The sequence below is a fragment of the Felis catus genome, chromosome A2 (genome assembly GCF_018350175.1).
Source record: "Felis catus isolate Fca126 chromosome A2, F.catus_Fca126_mat1.0, whole genome shotgun sequence".
In the NCBI taxonomy this organism is placed as follows: domain Eukaryota; kingdom Metazoa; phylum Chordata; class Mammalia; order Carnivora; family Felidae; genus Felis; species Felis catus.
The window spans coordinates 146,054,639-146,080,282 of record NC_058369.1 but is presented as its reverse complement, the minus strand read 5'-3'; the positions used below and the strand labels follow the sequence as shown (position 1 = coordinate 146,080,282).

General features: G+C 43.1%; 1 protein-coding gene and 1 long non-coding RNA gene across 5 annotated transcripts in view; one reads left to right on the top strand and one right to left on the bottom strand.

The window, feature by feature from the left end:
- Window positions 1-205: 205 nt before the first annotated feature.
- On the bottom strand, window positions 206-5,762 carry LOC123384028. Its single transcript, XR_006594561.1, has 3 exons — window positions 4,969-5,762; window positions 1,677-1,861; window positions 206-842 (listed from the first exon to the last, which is right to left on the bottom strand). It is a non-coding gene; the product is annotated as an uncharacterized LOC123384028 (long non-coding RNA).
- A 2,863-nt stretch (window positions 5,763-8,625) lies between these two features.
- UBE2H (ubiquitin conjugating enzyme E2 H) overlaps window positions 8,626-25,644 on the top strand; it is a 102,923-nt gene continuing 85,904 nt past the window's right edge. The window contains exon 1 of one of the 4 annotated variants that reach the window (XM_019825794.3): window positions 8,626-9,143. In XM_019825794.3, the coding sequence (XP_019681353.1) occupies window positions 9,091-9,143 (53 nt within the window). In that variant the 5' untranslated portion in view covers window positions 8,626-9,090. Of the gene's footprint in view, window positions 9,144-9,176; window positions 9,660-25,644 lie in introns of those variants that run through there. The other 3 variants (XM_019825792.3, XM_003983041.6, XM_045052744.1) reach the window with 3 other exon arrangements.

Below are 25,644 nucleotides of genomic sequence, written 5' to 3'. Positions count from 1 at the left end.
AACTATACATCAAGAAAAAAGATTTATTTTTACTTTATTTTTTAAAGTTTATTTATTTATTTGGAGAGGGAGAGAGAGAGAACAAGCAGGGGAGGGGCAGAGAAAGAGGGGGAGAGAGAGAGAATCCCAAACAGGTTCTGTGCTGTCAGCCCAGAGGCCGACTCAGGGCTCGATCCCATGAACTGTGAGATCATGTGACCTGAGCTGAAACCAAGAGTCAGATACTTCACCAACTGAGCCACCCAGGTGCCCCCAAAAAAGAGATTTATTTTTAAAAATCTGATTATGGACTGAAAATTAGATGGCAATTAGGGAATCATTGCTCATTTTCTTAGGTAGAATAATAATATGGTTATAAAGGAAAATGTCCTTATTTATAGGGTATATATGCTGAAGTATACAGGGCTGAAGTGTCATAGTGTCTGAAGGTTATTTTCAAAAGGTTTAGCGAAAAAAATAAAAATAAAAAAAGACATTTCACACACACACACACACACACGCACACGCACACACCTTCAAGCAGATAAAGCAAATATGGCAAAATGTTAACAGTTGTTACATCTGGGTGGTGGGTATTTGGGTGATCGTTGTATTATTGCCTCCATTTTTTTTCAGCATATTCGAACATTTCCAAAATTAAAATCTAAAAATATTACCAAAAAACTAAAGCAAGGTAACAAGAGAAAAGTAAGGGGTATACCTTTTAACACGGAGTGGTGAAGGAAGGGCCTCTTTAAGGACAGGACGGCTGAATAAAGACCTCATTGCAGAAAGGAGGGAGTTGCCCTTTAGGATGTATGAGAAGAGCATTCCAGGAAGCTGGAACAGCCAGGTCGGAGGCCCTGAAGTAGAAACCAGTTCGGTGTCCAGGGATATAAGCAACAGAATGTCTCAGGGGATACGGGGGAGGCAGGAAATGAGGTTGAAAATGTAGCCTAAGCCTAGATTATACAGCATTACAGAGGGCACAGAATTGAGATTTTATTCTGAGTTTAAGGATGACCCACTGAAGGACTGTGAGTGGGGAGTGACTTGGGCTGAATTAGATTTAAAAAAAGTTTTTTTTTTTTTATTTTTGAGAGAGAGCACAAGCAGGGGAGGCGAAGAGAGAGAGGGAGACACAGGATCCAAAGCAGGCTCCAGGCTCTGAGCTGTCAGCACCGAGCCCCATGCAGGGCTCAAACCCACAAACTGTGAGATCATGACCTGAGCCAAAGTCGGACACTTAACCGACTGAGCCACCCAGGCGCCCCTCTTTCTTTTCTTTTCTAAGCTAAACTCCTTTCAGAGTTTAGCTTAGAATGTCCTGGAAGCCTTCACGGTCACAAAGGAGGTGGAATTTGGGCCGGGCCTTCGAAGTAATGAGTTCATCAGCGTCAACAAATGAGGCAATTAACAAACAGGGTGGCACAGCCAGATTGCAAGTGGCACGGGCTTTGAAGTTGGGGGCCTGGATTTGAATCCCGATGCTGCCATTTACTGGCTGTGTGACCTCGGGCAAATTACTGAACTTCCTTGAACCTGAGGCTCTTCATCCCTAAAGTAGGCAAATGACATCGGTCCTGCCAGGCTGTTAGGTTCTAAGTAACACGCCCTGGCACCGTGCCTGGCACAGAGCAGGTGCTCAGTATGTAAGGTTTCATGCCACTCTACAGAGACCATTAGGAAGGACTAACTTTGTGAGCTTCCAAGGGACCGCTTTACGCTGTCAATATTTTGTTGCCTTTTCGGCGAGTCTTCCTTTTTTCCTTGTATTCATTCAGCATTTGAGCATTGACTGTGTCCCACATGCTCTTCTAGGCATTGGCTGTAGAGCCGTAAATGCAACAGACAAAATCCTTGTCTTCAGAGAGTTTACATTCTGGTGGAGAGAGAAGATAAACAGATAGCTAAGTTAAACCACGGTACGTCGTATGTGAGGTGTTGGTAAACCCCAGGGAGAAAAGCTAAACAGAGAAGGAGAAGACGAGGGACCGGGGTGGAGTTGGGACTGCAGTTTGAAATAGGGTGCTTAAAGAAGGTTCGACAGGGGCGCCTGGGTGGCTCAGTCGGTTGAGCGTCCGACTTCAGCTCAGGTCACGATCTCACGGTCTGTGGGTTCGAGCCCCGCGTCGGGCTCTGGGCTGATGGCTCAGAGCCTGGAGCCTGCTTCCGATTCTGTGTCTCCTTCTCTCTCTGCCCCTCCCCCATTCATGCTCTGTCTCTCTCTGTCTCAAAAATAAATAAAAATGTTAAAAAAAAATTAAAAAAAAAAAAGAAGGTTCGACAGAGTAGGTGACATTTCTGCAGAGACCTAAAGGAGATGAAGGAACAAGTAATCTGTTTATCTAAGTGAAGAATGTTTAAAACAATTTTTTTAATGTTTATTTATTTTTAATTTTTTTTAACGTTTATTCATTTTTGAGAGACAGAGAAAGACAGAGCATGAGTGGGGAAGGGGCAGAGAGAGAGCGAGACACAGAATCGGAAGCAGGCTCTGGGCTCAGAGCTGTCAGCATAGAGCCCGACGCAGGGCTCGAACTCACAAACCGTGAGACCATGACCTGAGCCGAAGTGGGGCGCTTAACCGACTGAGCCACCCAGGCACCCCAAAGTGAAGAATGTTTTAGATGGAAAGAGTGGCAAATAGAAAGGCCCTGGGGCAGGAGCATGCCAGGTGTATTTGAGGAAGAGCAAGAAGGCTAGACAGAGGTGAGGGGAAAGGGTAGGGGCAGCTCCTGTAAGGCCTTGGAAGCCTTTGGCTTTGGCTTTGACATAGGGTGAAATGGGAAGTCTTTGAACAGTGAGGAGACAAGAGTCCATTTATGATTTAAAAGGATCACTGGCTTCTGTATGAATGAATTCGGGAGTCGAAGAGAGGAGATCCGTTGGAAAACAATTGTAGTAAGGATGATGGTTTGGTAGAGATGGTGGGAAAAAGATTCTGGATGTATTTCCTAGCACATCCAACAGGATTTCCTGATAGATTGAATGTGGGGTGTTAGAGAAAGAGAGGGGTCAAGAATGGTAGTCCCAACTCTTTGGCCTGAGCAACTGGAAGGATGTTGTATTAGGTTGAGCCAAATGAAGTGGCCAATGATTGGCTGTTCTTAGCTTTAAATTTATTTATTTATTTATTTGGAGACAGAGACAGCGTGATTGGGGAAAGCACAGAGAGAGAGAGAGAGAGGGAGACAGAGAATCCCAAGCAGGCTCCTCACTGCCAACAAGAGCCCGACATGGGGCTGGATCCCACCAACCATGAGATCATGACCTGAGCCGAAACCAAGAGTCAGATTGAGCCATTCAAGGCCCCCTGACGGTTCTTTAAAAATGGCAATTTCAGGGGCACCTGGGTGGCTCAGTCGGTTGGGCGTCCGACTTCGGCTCAGGTCATGATCTCACGGTCTGTGAGTTCGAGCCCCGAGTCGGGGTCTGTGCTGACAGCTCAGAGCCTGGAGCCTGCTTCAGATTCTGTGTCTCCCTCTCTCTCTGACCCTCCCCTGTTCATGCTCTGTCTCAAAAATAAATAAACATTAAAAAAATTTTTTTTTAAAAATGGCAATTTCATACGGGTGCCTGTGGCTCAGGTGGTGAAGAGTCTGACTCTTGGTTTCGGCTCAGGTCATGATTTCAGGGTTCACAGGATGGAGCCCCGTGTCAGGTTCTGTGCTGATAGCACGGAGCCTGCTTGGGGTTCTCTCTCCCTCCCTCTCTCTTTCTCCCTCCCTCTCTGCCCCTCCCCCTCTGACCCCTCCCCTGTGCACCTGTGCTCTCTCTCCCTCTCTCAAAATAAATAAGTTTAAAAAAAAACAAAAGGGGTGCCTGGGTGACTCAGTCAATTGAGCGTCCAACTTAGGCTCAGGTCATTGTCTCACTGTTCCAGGGCTGGAGCCCCACACTGTCAGGGCAGAGCCCACTTTAGATTCTTTGTCTCCCTCTCTCTCTGCCCCTGCCCTGCTCAATCTTTCTCCCTCAGAAATAAATAAAAACATTAAAACGTTTTAGCAATGTCATATATTTCAAATTAATAGCTGCCATTTACCGAATGGGGAAAACTATGTGAGAGAGAGGGAGGGATGGCATCACAGTTTACTTTGGGACCGGAGGAGATGTCAAATAGACGACTGTAGGTATATGTCTGCAGTTCAGGGGCTGGGCTCCAATCAGAAATGTACACTGGGGAGTCAGGGTATGCACAGCCATTGAAGCTGAGACAGGGATTAAATACAGAGAAAGAAGAGCAGAGAGCCGAGGGCTGAGTCTGGAGCCTCCAGCATTTCCGGATCAGGGAGATAAGGAAGCTGCAAAGGAAACACAGGAGGCCACGACTGGCAAAACAAAGGCTCCAAAGAGGGCCCAGGTGAGAGCTCCCTGGATGGAGGTGTAAATAATTTCCAATCTTGCTCCCTCCTTGAGCCTCGGCATTAGGGTGTGTGTGTGCGCCTGGGACTGGAAGGGGTTATCTGTCTCGAAGTTCCATGCTCACTCTGAATCATGCTGCTTTGGGGGGATTGGTGTTCGTCCAAGGAGCCTGTTGCCACAGGTAGTGAACAAAACAACCCGTGGCAATGATAGCGCAGATGAAATCTTTCTGTCCTCGCTGCCGTCTGGCCTGCATGTTCCTGAGCAACCCCTGACTGCTTCTGTGGGGACAAATTGTAACAGGGTTACATGGAGATGGCTTGAAATGATTAAGTTTCTTTCTTTAAGTAATTTCTACACCCAGCATGGGGCTCAAACTCACGACCCTGAGATCAAGCGACCGAGCCAGCCAGGCGCCCCTTGAAATGATTTTTAAGCTTTCATTTCCACAGCAGCAAGGAAACTGTTGCTATTGTTGCCTTCTAGAGGGTTCCGGACCTGTGATCTCAGATGCCAAGAGTGCCAGCTCCAAACAAACCTATTTCCCAACAGAAATGGTCAGCTGGAATCAGGAGGCCTTATTGGAGGGATTTTCACATCTCGTGGGGACAGCGATGAACTTACTTTGGTTTTAGAGCTCTTGTGTTAACAGGTACCTTTGGAGATAGAGCAGCTCTGGGGCTGTGGTCTTCTACTCAGTCCATCAAATGATAGCTTTTCTCTTGCTCCCTCTTAGTGTCTGGCTCAAAGCAGCATATTCTCTCCAAACTTGTTTGCTTGCCTTCGAGAAGCTGCTCCTGAGATCGAAGGCTCCATTGGTCAAGCTTGGTCCTGCCCTGGGGAGAGATAAACAGGCCCCAAATACACTTCCCAGATTGCAACACTGGTGAGTCAGGCAGGCTGGACAGCTGTTCCCTCGTGGCGCCCTGGTTATACCTGATAAGGAAAAACACGGTTCATTCCAGCACACTGCCATGTGTGTGCACATACATAAACAGATACTCCCGGGCCCCAGCGTTGTCTTAAATTATTGACATTCTGAATGGCTAAAACATTGGGTAAAAAGGCGAGCACAAACACTTTGCTCGAGAGGAGCTCCAGGTTTTGTAAGCCAAAAATAAGTCAAACAAAGGCTGTCATTTGGCACGACTCAGGAGCTACCTTTCGAACCCACCTGGTCAAGGGCAGATTCCAGAGTCTTTTGAAGCTCTGGAAGGATGACGGGAGGGTTGCAGCGGGGGAGAGGGGAGGAAGTCAGAATGGAGGAAATGGATTTATGAAGGAGCAAATGGCAAAACGCCCAGAGAGAAAAGGTGTGGCCTAAAATTGTGACCATACCTCCACCACAAAGGTGAAGGAATTGGCACTATGACATCTTCAAGAAAAAACAAACGAACAGACCCCAAAAGAAAAAAAAAAAGTGAATGCCTTTCTCCTTAAATGATATACAGTGCATAAGGAGTGGGGCAAAAGGAGGGGGGTTGAAATTAATAATATAATAATAGCACCACAAATAATATATTACATCTTATAATCAACACTTCACATTACCTCTATGAAAAGCAATTTATAGTTTACAAGGGGCTTTCACATTCATCTTCTCCATTTACTCCATCAACCTACTCAAGTGGGTAGGGTATTATGAGCCACATTTTACAGATGAGAACACTGAGGATCTGGGAGGATATCTGCAATTAACTGAGTCATAATTAAGGGCTAGGGATGGGCAGGTCTGTCCTGAGTAACCCAGAGCTAAGACACTTGCTAGACAATAATTCTCCTCCAAGTGATTGCTTTTCAGGGAGTGCTCAGAGGGCTAAATTTCCATTGCATTTCTAGGTAGAGCAGCCCCACCTTCTCCGGTGTTGTCCAGAACAAGTTTCTCTAAACACGTCTCTGATGATTTTTGTTTCCTGCTTAGATCACAGCAGTGTATGGCATCTGTAAAAATTAAAGCCCACCAGGGATAATTTCTAGATCCACCCCGTGCCCTTCTTTCTCAAGAGTGCCATCCTTGACCTGTTCTTTCTGTTCTGGAAACACCTCGGGTCCTCTGAGCCTGCCTCGGAGCCTTGCTCTCCCATGGGGAGGAAACATCCTTATTTGCATAGGATATTATGAAAGCACAGGACCCACCTAGAGGGGTCTGGGCAGGTGTTTTGAAAGTGTTGGTGCCTGTTGGAATTTTCAAGCAGTGGTTCTTAAACTTTGGCCTGCATCAGAATCATCTGGGGAGCTTGTTAAAGATATGGACATCCAAGCCTCACCCTAGACCTTCTGAATCAGAGTCCCTGGTGGTGGGGCCTGGACATTTGTGAGCTTAACGAGCTCCCCAGGTGATTCTGAAGTGCACCAAAGGTTGAGAGCAGCTGCCTTAGCATGTGAGTAGGGGGTTACTCAGGTGAAGGAGAGTGAGGAGCAGTGCTGGGAGAGGCAGTGGTAGCCGCAGGAGCCTGGAGAGCCTGGAGGAGCTGGTCAGGAATAATTTCTGCCCCATCCTTCCCTCCCTTTAACAAAGTGGTCACATGGGGCTCCTGGGTGGCTCAGGCAGCACAGAGCTCGCTTAGGATCCTCCACCCCCCCCTTGCCCCTCCTCCCCACGGCGTGCACACAGTCTCTCCCTCTCTCAAAAACAAATACAAAATAAACATTGAAAAAAGAACAACGACAACGAAACCAAAGTGGTCACCTGAAGGGGGTTAGAAATCTCCTTCAGACAGGTCCTCCCTCTGACAGAATTGCTATGTGCAGTCAGAAAGACCAACGTATCCCTTTCGGAAGCAGTTAAAATAGCCTGACTTTTTCAGAAAGTGGAATAGAGGTTAGCAGGGGCCGGGGGGGGGGGGGGAGTGGAGAATGAATGAGGATTTGTTGTTAAATGGGTATGGAGTTTCTGCTTGAGATGATGAAAAAGTTCTGGAAAGGGAGAGTAGTGATGGTTGCTCAACATTGTGAATGTATTTAATACACTGAATTGTGCGCTTCAAAGTAGTTCAAATGGCGAATTTTGTTATGTACATTTAGCACATGCACACAAACAACTAGTCCTTTGGAGGAATGGAACGATCGGAGTAAAGAATGTTCAATTTTAGCTGATTGCTGCAGCCCCAGGTGTGTGTGTGTGCGTGTGCATGTGTGTGTGTGTGTGAGGTTAATGTAAGGAGACCCAACTCACAGCACGGGGTCTGACACAGTACCAGCGTATTCATAGGAACAAGGGAATAGATACAAATTTTTGAAAATACAGTAGATGGCAGCAAAAATGTGATATAAACATAGGAGATGCCTAGATCACTCCTGCTCCCTTTGCCTGGTCGACTCCTGGGTTCCATACGGCTTCTTTGTAGGGTGCTTTGTAGAGCAGTGACTCTCAACCTTCCCCGCACACAGGAATCACCTGGGGACCTTGTTAAGCTGCAAATTCTAATGCAGTAGGTCTGAGGTGAAGCTTTTAGCCCGAATTTCTAACAAGTTCCCAGGTGATGCTGACATACTACACCCGCCGACCATATCGGGAGGACTGCGTAAATGTAACGTCTTTCTTAGTTCACCGTGATACCCTCATGTCCGGCAGGGTGATTCACACCATAGTAGGTGCTCCATCAATATTTATTGGACGAATCACAGAGTATACAGGGTTAGTATAGCAGTTCGGAGGGCAGAACAATCGCTGTCCTTTGAACTACAGCACATTGGGGGTGTTTCAGCTTCTATCAGTCTTTCCCTCTGTGAAATTACCTCATACTCCGTGGGGGTAAGGATGCTCGTACCAAATTATTTCTGGTCTCGCCAGCTCGCTGCCTCCATTCTAATCCTTGAAGTAGTGGCCCTTTCCACGTGGAAGGTAACGAACCCTGGTTTGCAAGCTCTGAGGAAACCTTGCTGTCGTCTACAATCGCTGCACACAGATTCTCTCCATCCAAGAAGGGAGCAGAGGGCAGAGAACCTGCGGGTGTGGGAATTTCCGATTTTGGTGCCTATCCAAGGAATTGCCACCTCAAATCAAATAAACAGCCTTTTAACAGTGTATGTGAGAAGGAAGTTTATTACACTAAAACACACAAATGTAATAATATTGCCATTATTTACTATTATCGTTTGTGATGATGATAACGTCACTGGCAGTTGAGCGATTAAGCGTGCGGGGGACTTGGGGGAGGGGGCACACGGCTGTGAGGGCAGGAGAAAGAGGAACTACATCTCCCAGAACCCCCCGGGAAAGTCCACGCCGCGGCGGCGGCGCCCCACCCCTTTCGCCAGCCGGGCCCGCCCCGCAGATGACGTCACAGAGGTGACGTCACGGCGCCCAGAGCGAGGCTGGGGTAGAGAGGCCGACTGAGCAGGAGTCGTCCGCTTGTCGTGGAGGCTGCTAGGGAGCCGGCGAGAGGGTGAGCGGGCGAGCAGGCGAGCGAGCTAGAGCAGGCAGGAGGGAGCGACGCGCGGCGCAGAGTAGCGCCGGGGCCGGGCCGCGGCGGAACCCACAGCCGGAGAGGGGCAGCCCGAGCCGGGCGCCGCGGGGTCCCCACCCCCACTCGGCCGGACAGTGCCCGGTGTTCCCCCGTGCGGGGGGCGGCGGCGGCGGCGGCTGACGGGACCGGACAGGATCGCGGGGGTGTTGCCACCTCCACCGAGGAGCCGGCGCGGCCGCGGGCTCCTCAGAGCCGGGGCCCGGGGCCCGTGATAGACGGGCCGAGGAAAGGAGAGAGGCGGCGGCGGCGCAGGCGACGGGGAGGCAGCGGCGACACCATGTCATCCCCCAGTCCGGGCAAGAGGCGGATGGACACGGACGTGGTCAAGCTGTATCCTTCGTGGAGGGGGGATTCGGGCTGTCGGGGGGGGGGGCTGTGTGAGGAAGCCCAGGGCACCCCTGAAACCCAAGCAGGGGCCCTGGGGCACTCCAGGCCACTGTTCGAGGCTCCCTTCCTCTCCTCCCTCCCCCCAGTGCCTACGGCGGCTCCTTGGCACCTCCCAGGAGCCGAGAGCCTTTCCAGCTCCCCCTTTATCTGCAGCACCCCGAAACGTGCGTTGTTTCTCGCTGTTCTGCACCCCCTTTGCCCGTGACTCTCCTCCACGACGTTTGGATTCCCAAGACGACGTGGTTTTTTTTTTTGTTTTGTTTTGTTTTTTTGTTTTTTTGGTTTTTTTTTTTTTTGCAGGACCAGCTACCTATCTCTATCACCATGTCCACCTCAGGGTCTCTCCTGTTTGCTCGCTCTGGATTTAGGGACTCGTGATAGAAATTCCCGAGAGTGAAGCCTTTCTTCCTTTCTTGAGATGCCTCCATTCCCTCCACTCACTGTGCTTCTTGAACTGGGGTAACTCAAGTGACCTCCTTTATCCCTAATTCCTTTCTATATTAGGAAGAGTAGTCTGCTCAGTGCCCCCTCTTGTAATAAAGAGCTCTGAGTGTTTTAAATCAGAGACCCCTGTTAAGCTCTCTGGTCCCTAGAAGAACCCCACGGTTTTTCTTTTCACTGACAAAGCCTGTCCCACCCATAGTTGTATGCAGTGAGGACCCCCAGGCCCTCCATAAGCCACCCTCCATATTGTGGATATGACAGCTGGAGGAGGGAGAGAAAGAGGATCTCCTTGACAAAATAGCCCCTGTAGTAGCCACTTAAGCAAACTCTGTCTATGAGGGTAAGGTTCTTGGGGGAATAACTGCCCTGATTTTACCAAGTGACACCTTTTATTCCACCCCACCCCCCAACTTTATGTACTCTGGAGGTAGCAGTGGGAAAGCTATAACTGATAAGGGCCCTTCAGGCAGAGGTTTTGGTTGGAGTCCAGACTGATTATTTCGTGACCAGCTAGAGAAATTCGCGAAGGTTCCTGTGACAAATGGAGAAAAATTTTGAGGGGTAATTTAGAGGGTTGGGGGAGAGAGAGGAAACAAGCCCAGTGTTCTGAGCACCTAATCCCCGGGGAGAAGGGGAACCGGGGATGGGGAGTGGTGGTGTGTGAAACGCAGTTAAAAAGTCCTGTCTCCTGCTTCTCCTTCTCCCTCACCCCCATCCCCCCACCATTTCCCCCTGTTGCAGGGTTTTGTTTATATAACTCAAGTTGTTTGGCTAGATTCTTCAGGTGAATTCCTTCTTTCTTCCTTTTATTTGTTACTGTTTTTGATCGAACATTTTCCCTCTTTTTAGAGATTGATGATTATTGTCAAATACTGAGTTATGGAATTCTCAGAAGTTTTTTAAAAAGTAGTTTTTGTATTTGGTTTAGAAGTGGGGGATGGGAGAGAAGTTGCCTGGGCAAGAGATTTTTTTTTTTTTTTTTCATAATCTTTTCAAGAATAGGGTGTTTTCTCCTCACTCGGGAAAACTTAGCCAGAAATTAAGAACAGTAGATAAAACTACTAAGTTTTAGTATTTGAAGTTCAGAATTTTGGGGTGGTGGGAAGGGGGATTACAGAGAGGGGCAAATAGTAAAATATATGTTCCAAATACATGTCTAGGCACAAGTGAAATTGACTCTTCCTGAGCTGTTTGTGGCTGTGATTAAGTTTTGTAAACGTGTGAATGATACCAGTAATGTTGGCTTTTCATAATGTTGCAGGAAAACTTGTAACTATGGCTGTGTGTTCATTTTACACAAAGCAGTTTCGGGTTTTATTTTTGTTTAGAAACTAGGAAATGACATGGTGGCAGCATCTGAGTTATTTTTATCCTGAATTGAGAGTTACTGTCACACCTAATGCAAATTTCTACCTAATGTTTAATTGGGATGGAGGTGGAGAGAGAATTCCAGCTGTTTTTGATCAATGTCAGTGTCTCAAATTATGTATATATATTTTTAGAAGATTGAGGATAAAGGGTGAGGCCTAACTTGACCTGATGCCTTTTCCATACAGTGCCTTTTGTTCATTTAGTAGTTGTGGCATCTAGAATGATTACCGCATTTAGGAGTCGGGGTGTGGGGGGTGGAGAGGGAGAGGAAAACAGACAAAGAACAGCAGGGTGTCTTTCTCTTTTTTCTTCCCCTAAGTGGCTTATTTCATAGCTTATTTTTAGTAGAAGATGAAGAAAGGCAAAGATGCATTGGCCTTCTGTTCTTTCCCCACCTTCCTCCTTTCTGACAAAAGAAAGCAGAGGCGCTTTAAAATCATAGATCTCTGAGATAGGAGGACAACAGTCTCGGGACTTAAAAGCCAGAGGTTATCTTTGTTTCACGTTTGTTATTTTCTGGTCTAACGTAGTTTGGAAGTTAAAATTTTTGTATTTCCTTTTGTGTGTGCATGTGTGTGGTGGGGGTGAGAGATTTTGTGGCCTCTTTTCTCTGTGGAATTCACATTAGTAGGCCCAAATGGAGCCCATAATTTTTGAGCAAGGTATATTTAGCAAAAATTTAAGGAAAAATTTCCCAACCCACTATTAAAATGAGTACAGTTGTGTGAAAGGGCCGGGGTTGAAAATGAAAGATGGTGGAGAGGAAGTAGAGAAGGTCTGAAGGAATGTACTTGCTTTTTGCCCCTCAGTGCCCCTTGATGATTTCTTTGGTATGGAGGCCAATAGCTGGTTTCATTGCAATCTCCTGTTTCAGCCCATTTTTGGATGTCTCCTGAGTGTAATTATGCCACCACGATTTACAGCTTGGCAGGGAACCTATAATAGTAGGAAAGTAGTGGTGTGGGGGTAGGGAGAGAAGGGGATGTGTAACTAATTGGCCACTGCTTTCCACCACCTAGCTAGGTTCTTTCCGAGACACTGTCTCTGGTTGTTGTTTGGAGTCGGTGCAATTTCTTTTGTGACGGGTTGGTAGGAGGAGAGCTGACTCTCAAGTTATGCAGGGAGTGAGTGTTTTGCACCGATGCACTTAATAATCTGCTGGGCGATTATGTTCTGAAACTCTGACTCATTCATTGTTTCTGTTCTGATCCTTTGCTGAGGGTTGTGCAAACCTCTCCAGGAGCCTAGAAACTGATGTACTGACTTCTGGGTCCTGTAGGAATTTGTCCCAATCAAAAAACTTACAGTCAGCCCAGATCCTGTGGTTTGGTCGTGAATAGTGTGGCCATTTGTTTGCAGAGTCAGGTAGATTGGTGATACCGTGCTGTTCCCAGCCTGGCAAGCGTTAAGGTTTCCATCTCAAACCCAAACCCAGGCTGATTATTTAGATTGTCTGAGAACTGGGACTCTGGTGACCTTAAAGCGTGATTTGCCCTAAAGGAATATCGGTTTAAGTTCTCCCTGGTGGAGGAACAAACAGCTCAGATTACACGGGTTTCCTTGTTGGTGGGGGTTACTCGTCTCACCCTGTTGCACAGCCTGGTGATCCTTTTATCTGTGAACCAGTGGCCCCTGCTGAAGGCTGGAGCTGCTTGTTTTGGAAAAGCGTATGCAGGGAAAAGGCCTCAGGCACAGCTCCTCACAGCTCATTGGCTGCTCTGTTACTACCCGGAAAAGGAGGAGGGGTGGAGCTACCAAACAGCTGATGGAGTGTGTGACCAGAGTGTTTATATACAAAAGAAGTAGGGGCTGGGGACGCCTTGTGAGTGGTGTTACAGGATTAAGTGTATTTTCAAGGGGTGAAAAAGAGGAAAACCTGACCTCTCAGAGTACAAGAAATAAGCGTTCAGGGTTAAATCAGAAAAGTGAATCTGATAATAATGGGGACTTGGCATGCGCTGTATTTGTTATTGGTGTGAGATTTTGGAATTTACTTTATAATACTAAGTTTTCAAAGATTTCCTTTTTCAGAGGGAGTTGTGGTAACTTAAAATAGGATATGCCGCCACTTTAAATGTACTTAAATGACTCATGCAGGGATTCAAAAGTATGGTACAAATGTAAGTTTTCCCTACAAAAGCTTGAAGAGTGATAGAAAGGGGCAGTGACTCTTACTAAATTCATTAGCAGCATTTAGTGAAACCTTACAGAATGCAGGGTGTCTGCTTTAGGGTTTCAGAAGCTTTCAGTAACAAGTTCATCCCCCTAAAATGTTTGAGCACCCACTTCATGCCAGGTTTGGTGCTAGGGGGTTAGTAGTGAAAAATTCAGTGTGGGTGGTCATGATGCTTATGTAACCAGTTAAACAATTAAAAAAAAAAAAAAACCCAAAGTAGAGCTGTTTATAGTAGGTCAGCATTGTATGTATCAGCTTTTTGAGTAACTTGTATTTACTTTCAGAATTGACTTCAAGGAGAAGAAAGATTAAAAAGTGAATTTTATGCAATGGGATGTATGGGGTGCTATATTCCCATTATTTAAAAGGTAGATGTTAAAAGAAAATGGAAACAAAAACATTCAAATGCTTAACCCTTTGACATCAGCTTTGGTATTTTGTTGTTAATCAGTAATTATTCTATCCCTAAATTAGTAGTCTTTGTTACTCTTTAATTTGTGCTCAGAGTATAGACGATTCTGTAATCTTTTAACTAGCTCCCGTGTCAGTTGAGAGAACCTGTGTTTTGCTTTTATTTCCTGTGGACTCTGTTTTTGTGAGATGTTGAGGTGGAAGGTGGAACAGCTTTATGGTCTTCAAGCTAGAAATTAAAGGTTTGGCAACTCCCAGTGTTCTGAATTTGTCTTCTCTGCCTAGATTTTGGTGACAAATATAACATACTGGTACTTATTTTTGTTAAGCAGGAACCTACATGAGTAAGCATTCACAGCTTCAGAACATCAGAGTCCTGCAGTGCAGTTCTAGTAAATTACACACAAGCCTGAAAATTCAGCTTTTAGGGGAGAAAAATCTTTTGCAGATGTGACCCATAAAAGTCCCTTAACCCTGTTTGTATGCATGTGTTAGAAACACCTGGATTTGTTGTTTTCCTAGTGTTGTGCAATGTCCCTAGTACCTTGACCTGTATTGTGTGTGTGTGTGTGTGTGTGTGTGTGTGTGTGTGTGTGTATACACGTGTATACGTATATATACAAACATATGTAATATTTAGTATCTTGTTCACTCTTAACAGATTTGATGGTTCTAAGAATCATTGGATTTTTTTTAAAGATTTTATTTTAAAGTAATCTTGACACCCAGCATGGGACTCAAACTCACAACCCCCAAGATCAGGAGTCGTATGCTCCACTGACTGAGCCAGCCAGGTGCCCCAAGAATCATTGGATTTTTTAGGCTTGCAATTCAGACCTGCAAAAGTGCTTATGGTATAATAGCTTCTTTTTTGTTAATTTTTTTTTTAATTTTTTTTGAATGTTTATTTATTTCTGAGACAGAGAGAGACAGAGCATGAGTCGGGGAGGGGCAGAGAGAGAGGGAGACACAGAATCGGAAGCAGGCTCCAGGCTCTGAGCTGTCAGCACAGAGCCCGACGCGGGGCTCGAACTCCCGGACCGCGAGATCGTGACCTGGCTGAAGTCGGACGCTTAACCGACTGAGCCACCCAGGAGCCCCAATAGCTTCTTAACTATAGACCCACAGTGTACGTTTTAGTAAACTACTTTAATGAAAAAACTTAACTGGATCATGCAAGTAGTAAGACAATTGAGGAAAGTATAGGTTACAAAAGGGGGAAGAAAACAGTCACTCATAATCCTATCCTTTATACAGTGGTTCTCAAACTTTAGTGTGATCTTAATTACCTGGAGGGTTTGTTGAAATAGGTGCTGGGGTACTAGCCCTGGGGTTGTCTGATTCAGTGGTTCTAGAATGGGGCTCAAGAACTTGCATTTCTAACAGGTTCCCAGATGATCTTGATGCTGTTGGTCCACAATAGGGACCACAGCTTAAGAACCATTGTCCTCAAATATTAACATGATGGTGTTTTTTCTTATCAGTCTCCCCCTCTCCCCCATATATTATTTTCAACCTGTTGATCATCTTGTATGTATGTGCTCTGTTTTTGCTTAATAGTTTTTGCAGCTTCTCCCTTCCCCCCCCCCAATTAAAAATATCAAACATAATGAATAGATCATGTAATATGCCATTCCGTGCCCATGCCACTGATTTAATTCTTTGGCATTTTGTCTGTGATAAGATTGAAATTAACATCTTGTACATAGGCTTTTCTTGTACTTGTGGATTATTTCTGTTTTCTTCTAGATCAAAGAAGGTAACCATTTGAATTAAAATATTTAATTAAAAATCTTGGGGCCCCACACTCACTCTCATTTTGTTCTGTTGTGTTTTAGTTGGTGTCATTTCAGCAGTGAAGCAATCAACCTGTCCTAGTGATGACAAATGAATTCTGATCTCTTTGTTTTATATGGTGTGTGTGGGTGGGTGGGTGGGTATGTCTGTGTGTCTGAGTGTGAGTGATAATGGCGATCCTTAAATTAGGGACACTTTTGTACTTGCCAAAGTGCCTACTGTGAGTTGGTATATTAAATATATACATTCATGATTCGATCTGACTGGCAAGAGCTACAGAATTAGTTGGGATATCTTGAATTTGTTTCCTTCTGCTTTTCATTGAGGTATAATATAAAATAACTGTATATATTTAAAAATGATAAATGAGACAAGTTTTGACAGAAATATCACCCATGAAGCCTATCATCACAATCAACCATTGATTTGGTTTCTGTCACTATAGATTATTTTGCATTTTCTAGAATGTTATATAAAGGTAATTATAGAGTAAGTTCTTTTTTTTTTTTTTAAGTGACCCAGTTATGTGTTCCCATAAGAAACCCTCTTTATTTTTTTTTTTTTAAAGTTTGTTTATTTTGTGTGTGACAAAAAGTAGGGGAGGGGCAGATAAAGAGGGAGAGAGAGAATCCCAACCAAGTTCAGTGCTCTTAGCACAGATTCAGGGCTTGATCTCCTGAATAGTGAGGTCATGACCTGAGCTGAAATCAAGAGTTGGATTCTTTTTTTTTTTTTTTTTAATTTTTTTTTTCTTAATGTTTTTTTTATTTATTTTGAGACAGAGAGAGACAGAGCATGAACGGGGGAGGGGCAGAGAGAGAGGGAGACACAGAATCCGAAGCAGGCTCCAGGCTCTGAGCCATCAGCACAGAGCCCGATGCGGGGCTCGAACCCACAGACCGTGAGATCGTGACCTGAGCCGAAGTCGGACGCTCAACCGACTGGGCCACCCGGGTGCCCCAAGAGTTGGATTCTTAACCAACTGAGCCACTTAAGCGCCCCTAGAGTATGTACTTCTATATGAATTCTTTCATCATATTTTGAGATTTACCATGTTCTTTTTATTGCTGAGTAGTATGTCATTGTAAAGCTATACCACAATTTGTTTACTTACACATTTTCCTCTTTATGGGCGTTTGGGTTATTTCCAGTGTGGAGCTATTACAAACAAAGCTGCTATGGATGTTTTCTTTTGGGTAAACATATAGGAATGGAATAGCTGAATCATGGGGTAGGTATAGGTGCTTAACTTTTTAACAGATAGCCTGCATTTAATTTTGACTGATTGTATTTCACATACATTAAGATTGTGACATGAAACATATATTTTATTTTTATTTATTTTTTATTTACTTATTTTTTTGAGACATGTATTTTAAAGGAATCCCATTAAATAGCATGCTTTGAAAGCACTGATTTCTTTTTTTTTTTTTTATGAAATTTATTGTCAAATTGGTTTCCATACAACACCCAGTGCTCATCCCAAAACATGCCCTCCTCAATACCCATCACCCACCCTCCCCTCCCTCCCACCCCCCATCAACCCTCAGTTTGTTCTCAGTTTTTAACTGTCTCTTATGTTTTGGCTCTCTCCCACTCTAACCTCTTTTTTTTTTTTTTCCTTCCCTTCCCCCATGGGTTTCTGTTAAGTTTCTTAGGATCCACATAAGAGTGAAACCATATGGTATCTGTCTTTCTCTGTATGGCTTATTTCACTTAGCATCACACTCTCCAGTTCCATCCACGTTGCTACAAAAGGCCGTATTTCATTCTTTCTCATTGCCATGTAGTATTCCATTGGAAAGCACTGATTTCTTACCTAACTCTGTCAAGGCTAGTTTAGTAACTGTTTTTCCCTCTCCTCCATTCAAAACTAGTGAATTAAATTTTCATTGTGAAAATTTTGTGGCCCTTTGACATGGTACTTCAGGAATTACGGTCACAAATAACTTATTTTTGCATTTGCTAGTAAGACTCTTTGCTTTTCTGAAAAGATAAGCACACTTTTTGTTGATGGTACCCTTTTCTTTTTGTAAAGTATTGATAAGATTTTTTTTATACACTAGTTTTGCTTAGCACTTCCAATTACATTTATAGCAGCTTACAAATATTTATGTAGGACTCTGTTGAGGTCTGAATAGTATCTTCAGTTTTCATATGGACTAAATTCAGAAACCATTGGCAACTCCGTGGCAGAACTGAAAACAGATTCTAAGAGTTAGGGTATCCCTTACTTAATATGTTTTCCTGGAATTTTTTTTAAGTTAGTTTTTTTAACAAAATAGGTTTTTGTGTTTTAAGTTTTTGATGTTCCGTATAAGTTATTTGATAGGTCGATGGACATTGCTATGAGAAAATTTGACGTTGGTTTGTAATGGTTGTCATCACACTCTTTCTGATAAATTACAAGCATTTGAATTTATAGGTGTTTATGCGTGTTGCTTACACAATTAACATATTGCTCACACTTTGAACTTTAACTTGCCTAACAAGAAAAAAGACCACCTCCTGGTTTATACTTCTTTCAGGTGGGAGTCAATGACGATTTATTCAGCGCGTAGACCTTTAGTTCAGTTGTCAGACGCCAGGATGGTGCTCTGAGCACGTGTGTATGTTAGAGAATTATTTTCGGATTGCCAAAATGTAATTGAAGTGCACTGTGGAAACCTTTTGAAAACACAGAAAAGTCAGCGTGTACTTTTGAGAGACTGTTGTTACGTTAGTGATTCTCCGATGGGGTGGGGTATCCCGTTTTAGAATGTTACGCTTTCCGGGCAAGTACTCTTGTAGCTTCTTCTCTGCGCCTCACCAGATGCTTGCGCAGGGTGTCTGGTGGTTTGCAGGCTGGTGCTCGCACTGGCTGCCGTGGCTGGCACCTCTGGAGCCAGGTGGTGGAAAGCCCCACAGGGCAGCTATATGCGGATGAAGGATCCCTTTTGCTTTCCTCCGCTTTTTAGGCATCCAGGGCTTGAGGTAGGAGGTTTAAACAGGTGCTGCTGATCTTTTGACCTGGTCCTGCGGAGAAGTCGGGGAGGAGTAGGAAACCCGTATGAAGGGGAGAGGCTTGGCTGGACTTTGTCATCCCCTGGAAGACAGACATGGCTGGTGAGTCCGTCCCCGGGCCCACAGCAGGTACCTGGGCTGTAGCACTTGGAGGAACCAAAGTTAGGGATTTAGAATATTGTTTATTTGACTGGGAATGGAATCTTACGTCTTTCGTTCAACTGCTTGGTTTCTAACTTGTAAACCACTTTTAGCGAGGCATTATGGATAAAAAGTAAGAGATATTCTCTACATGGGAAATTGTTATTAATGTTGTAAGCTATGCATTTTCTCTTTAGCTTTGGGCAAAGCGTTTCTTTTCCCGTGTATCGTGTTTTTATCACGTACACTTTTCAAGGTTTCTTGGATTGTAAAATCTTAGTTGAGGTAATATAAATAGAAAATAAGATACAGAGTGTGCCTGGTTCGTGTTACCTCAGAAGCAATTGGGTTACTACTCTGCTTAGTGAAAATAAATTGAGTTGTTTTGTCCAAATGGTGCCAGTGTAACTGGTTATCCGGATATTGCTTTTAAGTCGGTTGATGTTCTATTACATAGTTTCAGGAAGGTTGATTAATTTTAAAAAATAACATGTATTTGGGGAAACATTTTCCATTGTGGTTACCGGTGGAAAGATGATTCAGGTAGAATTGTGTTCGTTAAGAGATCACTGGGTGTAATGTAGGTGGTTATATTGTTTTATGGTCTTACAGACTACTGAATGTTTAGTACCCTTTTGCTATTTATCTAAACTTGTGTATAAGTTAGTAAGTCTCCCTGGCAACAGAGCTTGAAACTACATAACCCTTTTTTGTTTCACTCCAAAGTCAAGAAACGGTTTACTTTTTTTCATTAACAAATGGTCAGTTTTATATGGCCTTTATATATGGTCCCACAGCTGTGAATTGGTACTTGGTCAGATCACTAATTTAAACTAAGGCTTCTACAATGAAATCATCCCATGATGTAGATCCTGGAGATTTGGGGGCTTTATTACACATTATATTCACATTCGCATATTCAAAGTATACTAAAATGTATAGAACATAACACATGTTTGATAACAAATCACTGATTTTGGCAAGACAATTTGACGTGATTAAATCTGTTAATTTTACCAACTACAGCCACCATCTTCGTAATGAATAAAGGGAAAACAACTATTTTTTGCCTCCTTGTTTGTATCCTTAGAGATTAGAAGCAAAAACAAAATACTTTTAAGTCAGATTTGTTTTATGGGTGGAAGAAAGAGAGGAAATAGACCTTTGAGTGTGTTCTTTAGTCTGATTGTCTGGATTGCTGCCCATTTCTCCTGGCAGTTAAGAAAGGCAGGTCTTGAATGTGGTCTTAGATTATCAAATGACATATATTTGAGTATACCTGTATTGCATCACTTATGTAGTTGAGAACACTTATTTGCTTCTGTTTTTCTGTAGGCTCTTTAGTTAGAATAGTTAGGTACCATGTTCTTTCTTTTAGTGATTAATGTGGCTTTTCCTTTGAGACTTAGCTAAGAGTTTTATAACCTGTAAACTATGATATGTCAGGAAGACTATTAGTGGCTCATCAAGACTAATTTCATTTCATATATTTTAATTTATATGTGTTTTCTTTTTCTGGTGGTGTTCCTAGCTTATAGTTTGAACTGATTTCTAGAAATCAAATAAAGTTAAATACACCGGCAGGAAATCACACAAAGAAACCTTTGAAGAGAAGGTATTTCCAGACCCTTTACAGTATCTTACATTCAAGCTTAAGTGAAAGTAGTAGTGAAGCCAGGTCCTTTTTTTTCTAGGAGTTTGGAAATTAGAGTATACTTGGCCTAGTTCACTTTGTGCAGTTTGGCAGTTATTTATCAAACTAGAACTTACGCTAAAAATACATAGTAGTTTACAACTTTGCTATGTATCCTCTGAACATAAAATAGGCTATGCCTTAGATTTGCCTTAACCCTGCTCAGTGAAGTCAGACACAACAGAACTTAACACCTGAATTTTGTGCTCTTATACTTCAAAGGGCCTGGTCTCTCCTTGCCTCTGAAGAATTTGGTGTTTCTAAGCTGGCTTTATACAGACTGGTCAGTGTTTCTGAGATTCAGAAAGTGCTGACTGTATTTTCTTTTAGTAAGTCCTCAAGGTAGGAAGTCTGGAGGTCTTTATCACCCACATCCTCCTGTACTCTCCAGGCAAGGTAAATGGGAATAGTCCCCTACCCCTGTGGGAGCTTATTCTCAGGATTTAGTTCTAGCTCCTTTGCATCTTGTGATTCAAAGAATGGCTAATGAAATACATACCTTGTCTACTTGTGCTTATTGTCCATTTTTGGGGGGTGACTGGGTCTATCTGCACAAGCCTTTGAACTGGATTATCGTAATTGACACAGATGCCTCTCTTTCTATTTGCTTAATGGGAAAGCAGAGTTAGTAATTCAGTTGTTTCTAGAATTACAAATTAGGGTATGATTGGGATGTTTTTAAATTTGGGCTTATTATTTGAATGCATTGGATAAAACATAAGGATTTTAGTCTGTCAGTTCTGGCTGTTTTATTTCTCAAAAGTCATTCCTACAGTGTTTTGTCAGCTCTTATGACGTTCTGATGACATTTTATTAAAGTTAAATTTCAGTAGATATGACACTTACATAGATTTTAGCATGTTCTTCTACTTGGAGAAAACCTGGAATTCAGATAATAGTACTACAAAGCAATGGTTGCTTTCTGAATATAAGGGCTCTTTGAGTTGAAATGAATAATTGTATTATTTCTAGGCAGTATCCTTTTTGGCTTTAAGTAATAGTTTGAGAAATACTAACTCTTGGCTGTATTGCTTCGAATTTAGAGAGTAAACTCTGGTAACTTTGTTTTTATTATTGATGTCAGAAATAGAAGCCAGAGTTGAAATTAGGAGTCTACTTTCCATTCCTGACTTTTAATTCAGTTTTGCTACTTAGTAGTCACATCTGTTATGTGAAAAATAGAATTAAAACAGTATAGCCTCATGCCCTCGCTAATCCCATTTAGGAATGCAAGAGTCCTAAAGAATGAAAAATGACACTAAGTTTTAATATGAATGTTCTGCTGTGTTTTTACAATAGTAGATTAGATGGCATTACATTTTATATTTTTGAGGTATCTGAATTGTATGTTACCTGTCAATAATTTAAAAAAATAATATAAGCCATGTAATAGTGCCTGATTTACAGAAGCTTTGATCAGCATAGAATGACAGCATGCCGTTCCTTTCAAAATTTATGTATTTAATTACCTAAATTATATTTTGGCTTTTACATTTTTTTAAAAGTTTTTTTTGAAAGTTTATTTTGAGAGAGAGAGAATGAGAATGAGGGACGGTCAGAGAGAGGAGAGAGCGAATCAAGCAGGCTCCATCCATACTGTCAGTGCAGAGCCCCATGCAGGGCTTGAACTCACCAACCGCGAGGTCGTGACGCTTAACCAACTGAGCCTCCCAGGCGCCCCTATATTTTGGTTTTTAAAAGGTAAATTGGGGGAATGGGAATATGGTTGAGTAAAAGGATATGCCCAGAGCCGGGATGGGATCCCATCAGAGTTTGACACAGTTCAGTACTTAAGCATTTAAATATTGTATTGTTATTTCTTTAATTGCTTTCTAGATATTTTGAAGATATCTTTCACAGAAAATTCAGTTGCTCACATTTTTTTAAAAGTAATCTCTAGGGGCTCCTGGGTGGCTCAGTCGGTTAAATGTCCAACTTTGGCTCAGGTCATGATCTCACGGTTGCTGGGTTCGAGCTCTGCGTTGGGCTCTGTGCTGACAGCTGGGAGCCTGGACCCTGTTTCGGATCGTGTCTCCCCTACTCTCTGCCCCTCCCCCGCGCTTGCTCTGTCTGTCTGTCCTAAAAATAAACAAACATTAAAAAAAAAAAATCTCTGTATCCAGCATGGGGCTTGAACTCATGACCCCAAGATCAAGAGTCTCGTGCTTTTCTGACCGAGCCAGCCAAGCACCCCAGTTGCCAACATTTTTATTGATGTTTAAACTCTGGGTGTCTGGAATGGATCAGTTTTGCTCCATATTACAGTAATTCCAATTATGAGTCCCCAGACAGCTAAGCATGTGTAAAAACTTTGGACGCTTAATTTTTTAAAACTCGAGATGAAAGAAAGCTTGGGAAGTAATGAGCCTTTCTCATTTTCTGCTGTTTTTGCCTTGATGTTTGATAGCTTTTACATTTTTTTTAGATAAACTTTTAATTTTTGATTTACAGAAAAGTTGCAAACATACCACAGAGAGTTTCTGTTCACTCAGTTCCAGTTACCCCTGTGCTGCTTTGTGTTCCAATGGCACGTGTCAAAACTAGGAACCATTATTGGTTGGTGTATTACTATCAACTAAACTTCAGCCTTCATTCAGATTTCACCGGTTTTTCCACCGATGTTCTTTTCCGTTCCAGGGTTCAATCCAGGATACGTTACATACAGTGGTCATGTCTCCTTCGTATTCTCTAGTCTGTGACAGTTGCTCACTTATTTCTTGTTTTACGTAACATTGACAGTTTGGGAGTACTGGTCAGGTGGTTTTTGGAGTGTTCCTTAATTTCAGTTTATCTGATTTGTTTTCCTCTCATCATTAGACCTCGTGATAGTAAAGGTACTTAAAATCGGCCAAGCTCATTCTGGGGTTTTGGAAGGAATACCACGGAGGTGAAGTGCCCTTCTCATCACACACGGGGGGTGTGAGGGGCAAACATCTGTCCTCATGCCTCACGACCTCGCAGGTGATGTTGTGCTTGGTCCACTGGGCCTTAGTGGTGCTTGCCACGTTCTTCCACTGTAAAGTTACTCTTTTTCCTTCAGTATTCTATTCCTTGGAAGATAGTCACTAAGTGTAGCTGACCTTTAAGGAGCGCCAGGGGGAGGGGGGGGTTCTACTCCTGGAAGGAGTTACTGTTTTTGACTTTTTAAAACTTAATTTTTTATTCAAATTCCTTCTTCAGTGTGGTGTCTTCTCTCCCTTTAGTTGTGGAGTTTGTTCGTCAGTCTTCGGGTCAGTTTCTGGGGTGTGAAGGATGATTCGATAGTTACCTCGTTGTGTTCGTGGGACGAGGTCCTCCTCTACCACCGGCCATTCTCCTGCTCCTTGTTCTTGAGTATAATGTATTCGTGCATTAATCTAAGTTGTTAGGTTTTGTTCAGAAGTTACATTTGATTTTGAATGAAGTGTAAATTGGTACAGGCTTTTGGAAACGAAATGGGATGTAAATATATGAGGATGTGGTCTGGGAGCACACAGATTTGGTGGATTTGTTTATTTAACAATTTGCATGGCAGGTTTAACTCTGTACATTTGGCTCTTTTTGGATCTATAATAACTTTTATATGTGAAAATAAAGATAAACTTAGAGTGAACTGAAAAGGTATTAGTTAAAAGCTTCCTATGTCAAGGAATTCTATAATAGAGTTTTAGACCAGAAAGAGGATTTAGGGTGGAGTACTGATAAAATGCCATGACATTCTGCATAGCTTCTTGTTATTAATCAGTTATATAATTAACTTTTAAGAGAGAAGAATATATTCTTATCAATCACTAATTCTAGCAGCAGATCATTATTTTGGCTTGTAGAAACATTTTATTCTAAAAGGAATGAATTTTTCACCATTTTGATGTCTTTTTTTTTTTTTTCTTTTTAGCAGTTCTATTTGTAGTTTCAGTGAAAATCTTGATATAATTGTAGTTGTCAGTTTTAACCAGAAATTCAGTTATGGGAAGATTAACTGTTTAGAATTTCACTTTTTCTTTATTGCAGAATTTCCTGAACAATTGAAGCTTACCCCTTTATTTCATTTTTTTATTGTTATTTTTTTTTAAGTTTATGTATATTGAGAGAGAGTATAAGTGGGAGAGGGGCAGAGAGAGACAGAGACAGAGAACCCCAAGCAGGCTCTACACTGTCAGCACAGAGCCTGATGCGGGGCTCAAACCCACGAACTGTGAGATCATGACCTGAGCTGAAGTCAGATGCTCAACTGAGTCACCCAGGTGCCCTGAAGCTTCTTTCTCTCCCTCCCTCCCTCCCTCCCTCCCTCCCTCCCTCCCTCCCTCCCTTCCTTCCTTCCTTCCTTCCTTCCTCTCTTTCATTCATTCATTCATTCATTCATTCATTTTTGAGAAAGAGCGCGCGAGCAGGGGAGGAACAGAGAGAGGGAGACACAGAATCTGAAGCAGGCTGCAGCCTCTCAGCTGTCAGCACAGAGCCCAATGCGGGACTTGACCCCATGAACCATGAGATCATGGCCTGAGCCAAAGTTGCATGCTTAACCGACTGAGCCACGCATGCGCCCCAAAACTTCCTCCTTTAAATGAGAAAACTCATTTTACTTAGACAGTATTTGGTGTAGTTAAAAAAGTTTTCAAGTTTACTTACTTTGAGAGAGAGAATATGCAGGGGAGGGGCAGAAAGAGAGGGAGAGAATCCCAAGCACTGTCAGCACCGAGCCCAACACGGGGCTTGAACTCCTACATCATGAGATCATGACCTGAGCCGAAATCAAGAGTTGGATGCTTAACCGACTGAGCCACCCAGGTGCCCCTGGTATAGTTTTATTTTGGTTGATGTATTCGCCACTTTCTCCTTTCTCTCTAGCAATAACACTGACAGATGATGAAAGTCATAAAAGTATATAAAATGCATTTCTTTTCTTGAACAGAGTATATTTATAGTTGAGGCTCTTGAGTAAGTGACCTCTGGAAAAGTAATAGTGAGATACTAAAATTTGGCTAAACCCATTTGGTTTCTGGGCTAAAAAGTTAAGCCAAAGTATCTCTCTCAGGGGCTTCCTTGAAAATAGCGAGGAAGCAAGTAGAAATTGAATATTAATGGAAAATATCTTGCTAGTTATAAACATAGTAGTAATAAACAGTTATACATTCTTTGAGATTGTAGAGGACAGTTCAGAATTTATGTATCAACTTATGGGGACGCCTGGGCTTTTGTGTGGTAAATAAGTCAGAAGTGTTTATAATCAGCTGTTTATTGGTTTAGTAACCCCGGTGGTGTGCTTTTAGACCTTTGGCCTTAAATAATGCTAGCACTTGGATGTCGTGTAGGTGCTAAGAATCAGTAGTGTGGAGCTTTAGGGCCATCTTACTGCTTTGATGACTGTGCCAGATGTTGAACTGGTTCTTTTATATTTGTTTCCTTTGCTCACTTTCTTAAGTTTGTGT